At 34.9% G+C, this 16,098-nt stretch overlaps 1 protein-coding gene across 6 annotated transcripts in view; it reads left to right on the top strand.

Annotated features, from left to right (window-relative positions):
- The first annotated feature begins 1,653 nt into the window (after nt 1-1,653).
- Nucleotides 1,654-16,098, top strand: part of LOC132306167 (uncharacterized) — a 29,425-nt gene continuing 14,980 nt past the window's right edge. Inside the window, exons 1-13 of one of the 6 annotated variants that reach the window (XM_059803443.1) lie at nt 1,654-2,062; nt 5,327-5,430; nt 5,598-5,684; nt 5,806-5,881; nt 5,973-6,047; nt 6,178-6,231; nt 12,051-12,110; nt 12,244-12,360; nt 12,794-12,891; nt 13,005-13,210; nt 14,833-14,930; nt 15,223-15,326; nt 15,860-16,025. In XM_059803443.1, the coding sequence (XP_059659426.1) occupies nt 2,024-2,062; nt 5,327-5,430; nt 5,598-5,684; nt 5,806-5,881; nt 5,973-6,047; nt 6,178-6,231; nt 12,051-12,110; nt 12,244-12,360; nt 12,794-12,891; nt 13,005-13,210; nt 14,833-14,930; nt 15,223-15,326; nt 15,860-16,025 (1,284 nt within the window). In that variant the 5' untranslated portion in view covers nt 1,654-2,023. The remainder of the gene's footprint in view (nt 2,063-5,326; nt 5,431-5,597; nt 5,685-5,805; nt 5,882-5,972; nt 6,048-6,177; nt 6,232-12,050; nt 12,111-12,243; nt 12,361-12,793; nt 12,892-13,004; nt 13,211-14,832; nt 14,931-15,222; nt 15,327-15,859; nt 16,026-16,098) is intronic. The other 5 variants (XM_059803444.1, XM_059803439.1, XM_059803441.1 and 2 more) reach the window with 5 other exon arrangements.

Here is a 16,098-nt window from a genome sequence, read left to right on the forward strand (position 1 = left end):
TTACATATTTTGGATTCCCAAGTTGTATTTTTAGAGGATTAGTTGTATCAAAAGAATTTACTAATTAATGAAAATTTATTTTGAGAATTTAAATATTGGATTATCACTTTAGTTTTTATTTTCGCATTTTATTTATTCTTATTTATCCTTTTTGTATTCTGTGTTCGTTTATTGTCAGTTTGTTTTTTATATCCCTGGGTGTTCGGGCGTGGGCCTGGCCAACCCGCATTTGGAAATTCGGGGGTATACAGGTACTTTACTTTTGTGGAAGGTAACCTTGTCACTTGGAGAAGCAAGAAGCATAAGGTGGTTTCTAGATCAAGTGCGGAAGCTGAATTCCGAGGTATGGCTCATGGTGTATGCAAATTGCTATAGGTCAAACATGTATTACAAGATTTGAGGATTGATATGAGAAACCGATGAGTCTACATTGTGATAATAAGGTAGCCATTGAAATTGCACATAATCCGGTTCAACATGATCGTACAAAAGATGTTGAAGTTGATTGTCATTTTATTAAAGAGAATCTTGGTCGAAAAGTTTTACAATTTTCGTCTGTTCGGTTTGAAGATCAGTTAACTTACGTACTCACGAAGACAGTTTCAGGAAGGGCGTTCCATGGTGCAATTAGTAAGTTGGGCATGATAAATATCTATGCTCCAATTTGAGTAGGAGTGTCGGCATGAGCTGTATTTTTTAATATATTAATGTAACTTGTTATAATTATGATAATTGACCGTAGAATATATTATTACTATATTGTGTGATATATTCTAACTAGGTATAGGTTTACTATATAGAGTAATATATTCTAATCATGTATAGGTTTACAATATAGGGTTTTGGTTTCTTGTTCTCCACACATCTCATTATCTATATAAATCCTATATATCTCATATCTTATATATCAATACAATACATAGTTTCTCTCCTTTCATATTTCTAACAAAAGGAAAAAAAAAATACACAAAGGGTATCAATGGACACTATCTTAGATTGTAAAAGCTGTCGTTTTTTAAGGAATTTTGAGTGTTCGAAAGGCAAAATATAGTACACTACGATCATCTCATTTCTTATACAATTTTAAGTTCAAGTGGTTCTCTTGAATATTTTAATTGATTATGCTTAAATTGACAACGTTGTAACTTTAAATCATTAATTTAATAATTTTAAATTGGCTAAATAACAATGATGTAAAAGTGTTAAATTCTCGATTCGATAATATTTTAGTATTCTAATATGTTGAAAGTATGTTGAAAGAGTGTTGCGAATGAATTATCAATTTTATCCACAGTGGATCCAAAGTGACGTGATACTGTACTTTTTTATAAGTTTAATGCAAGGAATTTAAATTAGTAATATTAAAAAAAATAATACATTAACTTTTCAAATTAGACACTTATTTTGGAACAAATAAAAATAAAAAATAAAAAATAATAATATTTAGCTGTATTAGTTAGGTCTATTTATTATTATTATTATTTTAAACCAATTTTAATTAAGTCTATTTGATAGTATGGTATCGTGACTCTATCATTTATTCAAAAGGGGAATAGAGTCTTTGAATCTTGTTGAGAAAATAATGGGAGGTCTTTGGGTTGGCTTGAATATTTATTTTTTTGATTTTTATTTTAAAAAATGGTGCATTTGGTTTTTGGTTTTGTGATATTCGGACCTCGTATTGAACTTTTTTATTTTTTATTTTTTTTCACCCCCATTTCCCCATCAGCACTGGACATTATTAACATATCATACATAAGGCTTCGCTTCGCAGCCGCGATTTTTAGGAAAGCCCCTCTCTCTGTCTCTGAAAATTAGGGTATTTCTTCTCTTTCGCTCCAAAAATTTCAAACGCCTCTCAGCTGCTAAGCAAATCTTGATTCCCCAGCTCCTTTTTCTCTATCTATCTTCTCAATCAACTTAGGGTTTACAGATCTAAAGAGTTACTTGCTTCAAGCTCGCCTCTTCATATATACACATATATACCCACACACATATATTAATTTATATATATATATTCAGTATGTTTTGGAAACTCACAGCTCTATCTGCGTCTTCACCTGTAAGTGTGATTCTCTTCAGAAGAGTCTTTGCGTGTTAATTTTCTGTTTCTTGCACGAGGTGTCTCTGTTTGTGCAATTCGTTCGAATGAAAAACATGTATGGAGTTTTTAGTTTTTCTACATTTAAATTTTAATCTATCAATGGGAATTATGTTTATTTAATTTGTAATTATTGTTTCAGCGATATGTTTATTTTTGCTATTTTTTTAGTCATTTGTGGATCGAGCTCATGTGTGGTAATTTGGTTGCTGATTAGTGCAATAATAATACATATCAGACACTATGCATGATATTTGTAGTAATTCGTTAATAGATAAATCCTTTTAATAAATGTGTAATATTGGTACATTTACTGCAGGTATGGTAGTGATTTGCATTTGGGATAATTACAATTTCAGTTCTTCCCCTTTATATTTCAGCATTGTGATATAGTTTGATTAAAATTTGCTTTAGGGTGTTAATTTGTTCTAATAAATGAGTTTAATTACAATGAATGTGTTTAACTAGGATCTGGGTTTTCTCAGTTGAACTTTATTCACCCTTTCTTTGGTTGGCAAAAAAACTGAGGAAAAGAAGGGAACATCAAATTTCAAATCTCATGTAAAAGCTATTTATTTATTTATTTATTTTTCCTGGAGAATCTAATTGAAGTACTCAACTCAACCAAGTCAAATTTTTGTATTAGGATCAGTTGAGTGGAAATTTTTAGTTTCCTATGGTTTCAAACAATGAAAATTTCGTCAAACTTCGTACTTTCTTATTGTTTCCTACACTTCTTCAGTCACCAAACAGCGCTATGAGATTTCTATTAATTTGATTTATGGGCTTCATTTGAGCTTGATAACTATCGTTATAATGATTTTCCATTTTTTGGGATGGATGCCGATTACTTGAGCAAATTTTCAATGGTGCTTTTTGTAATTTTTACCTTGGTGTCGAGTGAGATTTTCTTTTCATTATATATGATTCTGCCTAGTGTGCCTTTCCCATGTGCTTCATGGGTTTGAATTTGGAGGCAGCTGTTTGGCAATTATTCATTTTCCTTACCCCAGTTATCTATCCATTGTATATATTTTTTAGTGCCATATGTATTTGGTAAGGGTGAGTTATTGTACATGGACTAGGGTGCATGCGTTAGGAGCGGGAACATGTCTAAATATTGGATTTAATGAATTCCCAAACCTAAGGACACAGGGGCATGGTGAAATATTCGTTATTTAATATTCTCCTTTTATTTTTTAGAGTAAGGTAAAGTTTTTATATGGTATTCAATACAGGAACCATACTTGATTTGAAGCAATAATGCAGCAAAAGGATCATATAATAGAGTTTTATGATTGATTATATAATCAATTTGAATTATTGATTGGGTATGTTTGTTAAGTTCATCTCCAGCCAAATGTTTGGACACATATCTACCTCCATCTCCATGTCCAAATGTTACGCGTTTTTTGAAAAGGGTACATGCATTTTTGAGAAGTCCATGCAACATGGGATGACAATATAAACATTGCAAATTCAAGCTTAAAGAGTTATTCAAAATAACTATTTTTGTTATTTAGGGTCAATATTACAAAAAAATGGGGAGATAGACGGTAATATAGTATGTATGGGGAGGGGAATTCGTTTTTGGGGAGATATCTGGTGTGGCTACTAATCTCTGGCTTGCATTTTTCCCAGACTATTTAGGAATGCCTTGGATAGACATGCTTTGGAATTGGTGGCTGATTGTTATTGGCTTGATAGCGGGAGGAATGTCTTATTTTCAAGGCATTTTTAGGACTGAGAGTTGGAGTATGTCATTGGGTTCTTGGACTTGTTGTATCATCAGGAGGTTGTAGGTGATGGGCTAGATGCCCGGATTTGGGTTCCCTTGGCTCATGGGCGTTTTGATGTTCAATCTCTCTTTAGATGCCTTTTTAAAGCTCCAATGCCTGCTTTCCTGTGGAAGGCCATTTTGCGTTCCAAGGCCCCTCCTAAGGTGGCTTTTTTTTTTTTTTGGCGTGGACGACTATTCTAGGGAGGATTCTGACTCTAGATAACCTGAGAGGGAGAAGGTAGGTGGTGGTCAACTACTGGTCGTATGTGTAAGCGTGGCGAGGATACAATTGATCATCTCCTGTTGCACTGCCCTTTCTCGTTGGATTATTCGGGGTTCACTGTTAGGTTTGTTCGGGGTTCAGTGGGTTATGCCTCGGACTTCGAGAGGTTTGATTGAGGCTTGGAGAGGGTGTTTAGTGGGTGCCCAAGCCCGTGTTTTTGGAGGCTAGCGCCCTGTGTGTTTGGTGGTGCTTGTGGCTTGAACGAAATAGAAGATTCTTCGAGGGAGAGGAAACTCCTATTGGCGTGCTGAAGTTCTCTATTCTTAGCTCTCTCTTTTTTTGTTGGGTTCTTAGGAGAAACTGCAATTCCATGGGGGAGAGAGTTGATTTTTTTGGACTTTAGGGGGCTTATTTGGCCTTGTGTAGCTTTTGTGGGTTGCATTCCCCCTTTTTGAACGATTTCTAATACAGTCTTACTTATAAAAAATTAAAAAATATAGCAAGTATGACTGGAATAGGGTGGACAAAATGGATGTAAGCTAGTTGTATCCTAAGTGACAAACAAATATCAAATAAAGTAAAAGGAAAAACTTATAGGACGGTTTTTAGGCCATCTATATTGTATGGAGCAGAGTGTTGGACGTTGAAAAAAAAAAAAAAGACTAACACAGTAACACATTCACGAAGTGGAAATGAGGAGTCTATGATGGATGATAGTAGTGACTAGAAGAGATAAAATTAGTAATAAATGTGTGAGGAAAAAACTAGGAATAGTGCCTATTAATGATAAAATTAAAGAAAGAAGACTTAGGTGGTATGACTATATAGTCTATACTATATAGACAATGTCGATTCAAAGATGCACCGGTTGGTTAGAAGAGGAAGACTAGTTTTCCTAGAAGGTAAGCAACAAAGAGGCCATTCAAAACTTATATGGGAGGATGGGATGAAGTAATTAAAATGATCTTAAAAAATTAAATATCAGAGGAGACACTGTGTATAGCAGGAAATAATGGAAAAAGAGAATTCATGTGAATGACCCAGTCAATATGGGATAAGGCAAGGATGATGGTGATGTAACATGGGATGAGTTGTTGTTTAAAGTAAACTTGTAATGTCTTTAGGGGCATGATAAATCCAGCTTTTATTTATTTATTTCTTCCTTTTGTTTTCTCCTAACCTATTATTTATATTGTCTTTTCTTCCTCTTTTCCTTTTATAGGTTGAGTCAGTATTAGACAAGGAAAATTTCACTTTGGAAGAGCTTCTGGACGAAGAGGAGATAATCCAAGAATGCAAATCTTTAAACAGTCGTCTCATTAATTTGTAATTCAATTTCTTGGGGCAACTTTTCTTAGTTTTGCATGCAATTTTCTTGGCACAGACACTTTTGTCCATCACACACTTTTGTCTATACTGTGTTTGCTTAATATGTAGCTTGCATGTTTAATATACAGGGGCTGATTCTTAAAAATATTCATCTGTGTTTTCAGTTTGCGAGATAGAACCCAGGTGGAGCAGTTATTGCGGTATATAGTTGAAGAGCCTCCTGAGGATGCTGAAAGCAAACGAACCTTCAAGTAGGTCATTACGATTTGATAGGAAAATAGGCATTATTGGAGTTGTGTGTTTGTTTCTCATATTGTAATTGTGTTAAGGTGAAGTATGTTTCATGCTTTTGCTACCTGTCTAATGATTTAGGTTTCCTTTCGTTGCTTGTGAGATATTTACATGTGAAATCGATGTTATCCTGAAGACTTTAGTGGAGGAAGAGGAGGTATGGACTGTGTTATTATAGACTAAAAAGTGATATGACATGATTTACCATCCCAATAATCTAATTCAATCTGTTTATGGTGCAATTACAGCTAATGAATTTACTTTTCTCCTTCTTGGAACCTAACCGTCCTCATAGTGCATTGTTGGCTGGGTATTTTAGCAAGGTATATGTGCTATAAAGTCTTTGTACATGATTTTTCATGGTCGACATTTTTCCTAGTCATGTCTCACCTGAGATCAGTTGCTTCATTTATTTATTTATTTTTCATTTTCTTTCTGGCATTGTATTTGTAGGTTGTTATATGCCTCATGTTGCGGAAGACGGTCCCATTAATGAATTATGTTCAAGTGAGTAAATACTTCAAATCATCTCTTTGTTGCACATGTTTTGAGAATTTTTCTTGAGCGGTTCCAAAATTTGGAAATCATCTCTTCAGTTGCAGAAGTTATCTGTTTGAAATGATGGTTGCTGTTGGTTGTTGAGACCTATTTTTGAGATCTGCATAGTTTATCTGAAATTAAAAAATGTGCATGCATAGCTTAGGGGAAAAATGATATGCAACTTTAGTATTGCATCTCTGATGGTTTGGAGAATCTAAAATGAAGTCCCAATGCATCATGTAATTTAGAATTCATTAACAATGCTCCTTACCCCTTGATTCTTCTGCGCCACAAATATCATATGTGTTGAAGGATTTAAATATTGAAGTTACACCCTCTCTAACAGCTTACGCTTTTGGAGTAGATGGTTGTTAACATGATATCAGAGCTGGCAATGTCTTGTGTTCAAACCTCACTGTCACCCTGATAATTAAAATTGAAACACGTGTTGGAGGCCACATGTGAGGAGGCGTGCTGAAGGATTTAAATATTAACGTTACACCCTCTCTAACAACTTAAGCTTTTGGTGTAGAAGGCTGTTAACATTATGGATCCGAAAACTACAACCCTTACAGCGTGTCTGGATAAGTAGGAGGGTAATTAAAGGAAAAAATATAATTTTTAGGAGAGAAAGGAAATGAAAGTATAGGTTATTAACTATTCTTCGTGTAGGGTAACTAATAAGGTAAAAGAAAGGAAAGATAATGGGAACTCATTCATCGTGTTTGCGAAAATAGTGGAGAGAAATTAAATGACAGAGGGTTTTACTATGTTTATGGAGAGAGGCAAATAAGATTTCAATTGTAATACTAATAGGGACAAAATGGTAGTCATTAATTCCCTTGTATTTCCTTATAAATCCTAACTTTTGTAAGGATAGCAAGATTACTATTTGAGGTGTTAATAAAAACTTCCTTCTCCCTTGTAATCCTTTCCGTTCTGTTCAATTTTTAATCCAATCACAGGATAAACTCTTCATCCTCTTCCTTTTCTTTACTTCCAACTTCTTCAATCAAAAAACACTGCTAGTCTGTGCGTTGGTCTTTAATGCCTTAAACCGCAGCAGTTCTATACTTGCTGTCATAATGGCGTATCTGGTTTATTTCTTTCTTTTTTGTGATAAGTGATATTGATACATCTGACTCAGGGTGGTTGGATTAAGATGATTTGGGCATGTGCTCAATCAATTGTGAGCTACCAAATGCAGGCCACAAAAGGTGGGTCAAGTCATTCTTAATGATGAGATGCATATGGAAGCTTGCCACTGCGTCAAGCATAAGCTATCTTCACATTTATTATAATCCATTAATCCGTGTGGCATGGCATTTCATATGTTTGGGAAATTGAGCTTTGAATTATGAGAAACATAATTTCCAATTATGTTTGGGAGACCCAAATGAGGGGATTGAGCTTAGAATATAATAAATTTCTGAAAATTCCATATGCTTTATCTTCTGTCAGATCTATGTGAAATTCTAAAAGCTTCAATTTCTATGTTGTATTCCATTTTCAGCATCTAAAACTCTAATGAAACATTAAGCAAATTTTATTTGAGAAAAATCTTGTATAAAAATCCATAGATCAGATTCGGATGTTGATTTTCTTAGTCCTTTTCTTGATTATTTGTTGTGATGCCATTTTTCTTCACATTTTTGCAGTACATTTCTACTAATGTGATAATGACTGATGATACACTCCAAAGAATATGGACTAGTGCCCAATAAGCAATGTTATTGTTTAGGCGGTGACTGCTTTCACTTAAGAAAATTCATAATTATAAACTTATCCAGAAAAGAAAAAAAGGCTTTTATATCTGTATTCCTGTGTGCAGTATTGGATTCATGAGTTTAATCTAGAACCAAGGAGAAAAAATCAATACATTTATTGTGTTTCTATCTTATATTTTCATTATTATAGATAATATCCCATAGTTTCCTAGCGACTGACTCCCAATCCCCGTGCATGTACAAAACCAGCTAGGACAAAACTTTCTATTTCTTATATTTAATTATCGATGCGCAAGATATTTCCAGAACAATAGTCCAGCCAAAATATTCAACCTTGGTCCTTCCAAGGGAACCCGAGTGGCTTTCTCCCTTTTGATTGTATTAAGGAATGAAATGAATATTCCTTTTTCCAGAGGCAGCAAGACTGAGGTGTTAACACTCCCTTTCTACTGAACCAAGCATAAAGAAAACTGAAGTTCTCCATAGTCTAACTCCAAATCCTGTAAAGCTCTCATAACACCCCACAACCCAATTTTTGTGATTTTTTAATATAAATGCTTCCATGCCGCCTTCTTCTTTTTCTTTTTCCCTAAACTTCATCATCCTAGATAGATGTAATACGTAATTAGAGAATCCTCCTTTTTTACAAAGTTCATGAGAGGGACTGTCCTTAGAAATATATTTCCTCTCCACCTGTTCTCTCCAAAAATTATTCCTCTCTTCCACTTATCCACACAACCATTTTCCCAAAAGCGCTGTCATAAACAATCTTAAACTTCTACTGTCAAAGCTTGTTCCTTGATTAGGCGAAATATATTTCCTCTCCACCTGTTCTCTCCAAAAATTATTACTCTCTTCCACTTATCCACAACCATTTTCCCAAAAGAGCTTTCATAAACAATCTTAAACTTCTTGTTCCTTGTCATCCTTGATTAGGCACACTGTCTTCTATTTCATCAGATGGTACTTCAACTTGTCACCTGTGCCCACTTTTTGAAACACAATACAACACACACACTCATGCAGAGGGAGGGAGGGAGCTTTTCTAAGGATTTCAGCGGAAAATTTGGAAATGGAAATATCAATATCCCTATATTGGTTGGCTTGAAAGAGCATTTATAATTAGAGTGAGTCTGCTCCCCTTTGATAAATATTTCCTCTTCTTTCACCCATTTAATCTTCCTGTTGGATCAAACTAAGTCTTGCATGGCTGTTTGGAAGAACAATTCGATGGAAGGCCCAAATAAGTTGTAAAAGGTGCCCAACCCTACATTTAAAGATAGTTGTCAAATCATTTTCCGTGAGTAGGGATAAAAAGTGATAAGAATTTAAAGAAGTTGTAGTTGTTATTAGAAAAAGGGACAGAATAATCTTGAATAAACTTGTAATGGTTATTAGAAAAGGGGATACTATAATATTGATAAAACTTGTATTACGAGAAAATTTAGTTAATATAATTAATGTTTGTGCACAATTTTGAGAATATCTGGATGTATTGATTCAAGGAATTCTTGGAGGGGAGAGATTATTTATAAGAGGAGATTTTAATGGTATTTGGGAGAAGATTGTGTAGTTTATAAGTTGGTGGTATTGTAAATTGATTTAGGATGGATTAACAAGTACGAGCACGTCTAAAATGGTGCAATGTCCATATAGATCACATGCCATACGTGAAACTTTACTGACACATGTCTAACACCTCACCAACTTGTTCATAAGTTCAAAATAAATCTCGTTATTTTGGACACTTGGCCAACACATATCAAACATTCCCAACAGACATATATATGGCACAAAATATCTTAAAAAGACCATGTTTGCAAACTCATAAAAAATTAAAAAATAAAAAATAACCACATTTACAATCTCAGAAACAAGATGAACACAGCGCAAAGTGTCCAACCTATTTTGTGTTGTTTTTTAAAAGACAATATAACATTGTATGCATGACCACCACTGATCAAAGTTCAAACATTTAATGAAACCTTCTAATATAGGATATTAAATTATGAATATAATTATAATGGCAAAAATTTGGTAGGAAATAGTATTTGAAAATTTAATATAATTATATTTACGATATATATATATATATATATATATATATAATTTTATTCAATTCTTAGTATAGAACACAGAAAATTGATAGATTTTTTTTTTTTTATATTTGTATACACACACACACACACACACAAACCATCAGAATTTTGTCTGTATCTAAATATATGATTCGGTTATAAGTTTACTAGATCGAAATTTTATGATGTTAAAAAATTTATATATTCCATGTCACATTCAGTAAAGATTTATGATACATGTATAGGGTGTACTCAATGTGTCCTAGCTTGCCCCACATATGTATTAGAAATGATACCTTGGGATGGATGTAAAGTGAAGCAAATTGGTTCTGCTCCAAGAACAGAAGACAGTATCGATTGTAAGAGATGCGAATCCGCTCATTGCTGTATCCACGCTGCGATTGTTTTATACTACACTGCCGTATCAATTGAAAACATAATGTGTTGTTGAAAGTTATAATTTTTTTGCGTCTTGCCTTGTATCCATGGCTTCCTGAAGAGATGTATCCACATACACTGCCATATCAATTGAAAACATAGCGTGGTGTTGAAAATTAACATCCTCTTGCCTTGTATCCATGGCTTCCTGAAGAAGTCAGAGAGATTTTAGAAAGCTTCTTACCTCCTGGACTCATCAAACCCTGCCAACTAAGGTAGTTTAGTTGCTTGCTGAATTGCTAAAAAGGGGTGCCCAAGAATTATCGCTGGAATTGACATATCTGGCTCTTTGATAGGAGGGATATCACTTATCTTGTTCAATCATACTGCAGTTTTTCTGAATAAAATGTTGAGTTCCCTTTTCTGTTGTCTTGATACATAGATCATCTGTAGTGTCCTTTGAGTTCCCCTATGCCAAGTATTTTTATGAACTGACCTATATCATCTACCCATGCCGATGCTAGATTTTTTGTTTCAGTTCCTCTCAGGAGGCAGGCTTGTTCAAAGCCTAGGCTGCATCATGTCTCACCAGGATATGTTCTACTTTGTGTTGCATTTTGCTTGCCCTTGACAAGGGTTCTGTATATACTGAGGTTTCACATCATTGTCAGTAGCGGAATTTGACTGAGTTTTAGTTCATTTTAGTCCTTTTTTTCATGGTCATTGTCTCATAGTAGTTGAATTTAGTTAATATGATGAGATTAAAACTTCGATGGTCTGGTGAGGATGGGCAAAGAATCTACCTAGCTTTTTATGTTCTATCTTGACTTGTTGACACACAAGACAGCTTTGGACAAAAATAGGTTGGAGACCTTGGTTAGTGCAATGGTAAAACGTAGGGCAGTCACGTGTGAGAACACGGGTTTGAACTTTAAAGCAGTTGCGCGAATTAACATCAAAGATTAGTTTTGTATTGTCCACCCAGCCATGAACTCCACATTGACATGGCCAACAATGGATTCTAGCCTTGATCTTTATGAAATGGAAAATATGTGAAATCTATACAACAAAAATAAATTAAATTTCTATAGTTGGACTTTTGTGCGAGTAGTTTTTATTATGTTGATGAACATTTAATATTAGACTGTTGATAGTTTTGACGACTTAAAAATTGCTCGGGCCCTCCATTCTGAAAGAGATGATCTGTGGTAGTGCTATGCCTATTAGTTTTGGGCACTGCTTGATGTTCCTGATGAATTATGTTTGTAGACAAGGCTATATGACTTCATGGTGTTGTGAAGACATTTATTACACTCTGGATGTTATATGGCTGATCAGTTGATAAGATTCGTCCCTCTGGTTATGTTTATGGTAAAGACTCTTTACATGATGTGAGACTGTGACCGGTAATTACTACATACTGGAAATAGGTATCTATTAATTACCATCCAAAGAAAAAGAAAAAGAAAAAGAAAAAAATATCTATTTAACACTGGAATGTCAGTTATAGCTTCTGTGAAAAATTAATGATTGGTTGGTTGTCCTCCCCATTTTTTCCTTCTAAAATTGTCTTTGGTTCATGACTTAGTTTTGTGTTTTACAGGCCCATCAAGATGTTTTCCGCCAACTGGTTGATTTGATTGGTATCACATCAATCATGGAGGTTAGTACTCAGATTTATGTTTCAAAATTTGAGTATTCACTCTTTTGTAAGATGTCACATGTAATTGTTAATTTCCGTCCTTTTGATTTGCATTCATACATAATCTTCTCTACTGATGGAATTCTTCATACAGGTTTTGATTCGACTCGTGGGAGCTGATGACCATATTTATCCCAATTCTATAGATGTGATGCGGTGGTTGGCTGATAGCAATTTACTAGAAATGATTGTGGATAAATTGAGTCCATTAGTAAGTTAATGAATTGCAGTATGAGCTTATATACAGTAATACTATTCTTTGTAACTAATGGGTGGTCTATCGGGTGAGCACTTAAATATTTATGAGCCTTTTGGTAGCCTGGGAGGAGGGAACTGGGAAGAGTGGGAGGAAGGTCCAGTCAGCCGGGGGGGGGGGGGGGGGGGGGGTGGGGGGGGGGGAGAGGAAAAGGAAGAGGATTGACTTGGTGTGGAGAGTTCTTATTAGTTGTTAAGGAAAAAAGGGTCATAAGAGGAAATTAACTGGGGGACCGCCCTCTAGGCACCAATATTGTCACCATTATTGTTTGCTCTTGGCCTGTGTGGTTGGAATGGTGGCTGAGTATAATTTTACATGAAGGTAGTATTTTCCAGTAATTAGATTTTGCATGTCTTGTAGATTCATCTGACTAATTTGTTAAATGTAGCAGAGTTCTCCTGAAGTTCATGCTAATGCGGCAGAAACTTTATGCTCTATAACTCGGAGTGCCCCATCAACTCTCGCCACTAAACTTTCTAGCCCAAGGTTTGTGCGATTTCAAATTTTTTATTCCCCTCAATTAACTTTTTGGTCTGTCATTTGTTTTAATTGAAATATTTATTTAACCAATTTGTTTTGAAATTTTTGTTTATATGCAGTTTTGTGGCAAGGATATTTGATCATGGATTAGAAGACTCGCATTCAAGATCAGGCCTTGTCCACTCGTTGTCAGTGTGTATTTCTTTGTTGGATCCAAAACGATCAATTACTTCTCCCTTGATGCATACTATCCGAAGTCAACACATGTATGAGCCAACTATACCTCTTAATCCTGAGACAGTTAATGCAATGCTGCCCAAACTAGGTAATTTTTATGAATATATCTTTTGCATTTTTTATCTCTCGTAGAATATGAACTTCATGGCACTGGTCAGCAACAGTTTTTTCTGATGAAAAAAAATGAGAATTTCTGAGTTTTTTTCTTTTTTTCTCAATTTAAGTTCACTTTTAAACATGTAATCTCTTAAGCTCATATAATGTGATGAACCAACTATTTATTATTATTTTTATTTTTATTTTTTTTGTAATGTGAATCAGATATTCTGTATGATGTTGGAATTTGTTTGTTATTCGTTTCTAGTTACTTTGAAAAGGAACATTGGAAATCTAAGCATGTTGGGAACTTTGGTTGTTGGCCACCTCATGCATTGACAGTTTGGGTACTTGTTTCTATAGTGTTTGAGTAAATGCAATATAGGCATTTCATGTGATTTTAAATATAAATATCTTACTAAACCTTATTCTTAGTTCATTAATTTTCTCAAATTTCTGATTTTGTATCCTATTTCTTCACAACAAATTGCTGAGGAGTTGTCTAGCTTTCTTGTTTAGTACCCAATTCCTCTTTATTTGTATTCAATTATTTATTTTGAGCGAAACTTCCATGCGTGTTTGACCTAAGTCAAACAGCACGAGCGAGAGTTGGAAAATCTAAGTCACACAGTGAGAGGGGGAGCAGAAGCACACATAGAGAGTGAGAGAGTGAGAGCAGCACCCATTTAGAAGAATTGTGTGACTTAGTGTTTGACTGGATGCGCTGTATGTCGTATGTATAATATCCAAAAAGTGGGAAATAGTAATCCACGGGCCCGCCAGTGGTATAATTGTAAAAAGGGCTGCTTCCTCAGTCCAAAGTTTCCGTTGATCAAAATGTTAAGGTTTGTGCTGTGCCACCGTCCCTTCCATAACTGGTCACTAAGGCTGTAAAGATTTTGGTCATAGGCTTCTAGATTCCTTGCTTCCATCTCTTTGATTTTTTATAATTGGTTTTATTTACTCTCGACTGATGGTTTTGGTCATGCCCATGGAGGCAATAATAGAGTTTCTTTCTTCTTGTAATGCTATTTTTGCACATCCCCTTTTTTTGTGCTTTACTTGTATCTCTACGGCTTTTGTTTTATTGTGGGGGATTGGTCCATAACTTCACAATTTATATTATTTATTTAATTCATCATGCAGGGGATATCAATTATCATGCTTATAAACAGCTAGTTGATGGACTGGCCTTAATTGCAATTTTTTATAGTTTAGGGGAGTTTGTTGCTTTAATAGGGGGGTGTATAATTTTTTGATAATTGAGGGGATGTTTTTGGCAGTTTACCCTAAGGTTAAATACAATTTGTTCATTAATCATTATTACACCTAAGAGGAATAAAGTCAAATGCATCTTGCTCATGGTGATACCAACTTCAGTTTGTGGTGATTGTGAATATTATAATGCGATTTATTATTATGGATGAAAACACATCTAATGCAATTCTTAAGTTTTTGGATTGGCGAAGGATAACCCCACCCCACCCTCTTTCAAGTACCATGCAGCACCACTGTGCCAGAAATGTTTTGGGAGTTCGGCATTTCTGCAAACTAATTTTTATTTGTTGCTTTTCCACAACAATTGTTAATACCATTGTGCATCTCATGTTGCAGGTGACTTGTTGATGCTATTGAATGTGTCATCTGATGAGAAAAGTTTGCCTACGACATATGGTGAACTGAGGCCTCCTCTTGGGAAACATCGTTTAAAGGTTCTTTTTTCTTGCTTTAGTTTGGGCCTTCTCTGTGTTACATAATGATGAAAATATAACCATGCATATGAATCCCATCCCACGTGTGAAGTTAAATTAACTGAGTTTGCCGTTATGTTTCAAAGCCAAGTATTAAAGTTTTAATTGTTTGTCTGGAGTTCTCAAAATCTGGTTAGGAGTTAGGATAGATGCATGTCACCAGCTTGTATTCAGTTCCTTCCTGCTAGCAGAGTTCTTTGATCATTTCTTACTCTGTTTTCTAGTTCTAAATTGTTACACTCCCTGATATTAGATTGTGGAGTTCATTGCTGTGCTACTGAAAACTGGAAATGAAGTTGGAGAGGAAGAGTTGGTCAGCTCGGGGACAATACAAAGAGTCATTGATCTGTTCTTTGAGTAAGATATTGCTTCAAATCCTCCTCTTCTTAATGCATGAATGATGAATTTATTAAGTCGGTAGATAGTAACAAGCCTTGGTCTTAACAAATATCATTTCGTTATTCGTGTCTTTGTCTAAATATACACGATCTCTAGTACCTTATCTTCTAAGAAGCACGGATGCTTCTAAGAGGTGCCGTGTCTGTGTCTAACACCGACACTCCATCGACACTTTTAGACACGTGTCTGGCACTTCATGGCCGTGTCCGTTATTTAAAAATAAACACTTGGGCTACACATCTCGGACACTTGGTCAACACATTCTCGGACACTTAGTATAGAATTTATATATTAATTAAAGATTTGTGATGATCTCATCCAATAAATATACAAATGAAAATTTATATTTATATTACCGTGTCCACATTGTGTCTGTGTCCTACTTTTTAAGAATTTGATGTGTTGGCATATCCGTGTCGTATCGTGTCTGTATCGTATCCATGTCCGTATCCGTGCTTCTTAGCTTATCTTTGTCATCTCAATTGATGCAGGTACCCATACAATACTTCATTGCATCATCATGTGGAGAGTATTGTATTTTCATGCATGGAGAGCAAAAATAGTACCATTATTGATCATCTTCTCAAAGAGTGTGATTTAATTGGAAAAGTTCTCCAAGCAGATAAACATCCCATTCTCTCTGGTGATCTCAATCAGGTTGGCGGATGCATTCTTCAAGTGACAAATGTCCATAATTTATAAAAAGTACTTTTTACAGCCATTTGTATAA

The sequence above is a fragment of the Cornus florida genome, unplaced genomic scaffold, assembly GCF_030987335.1.
Source record: "Cornus florida cultivar Cherokee Brave unplaced genomic scaffold, ASM3098733v1 CherokeeBrave_3.0.0_Hap2_Chr05, whole genome shotgun sequence".
Taxonomy (NCBI): Eukaryota; Viridiplantae; Streptophyta; class Magnoliopsida; order Cornales; family Cornaceae; genus Cornus; species Cornus florida.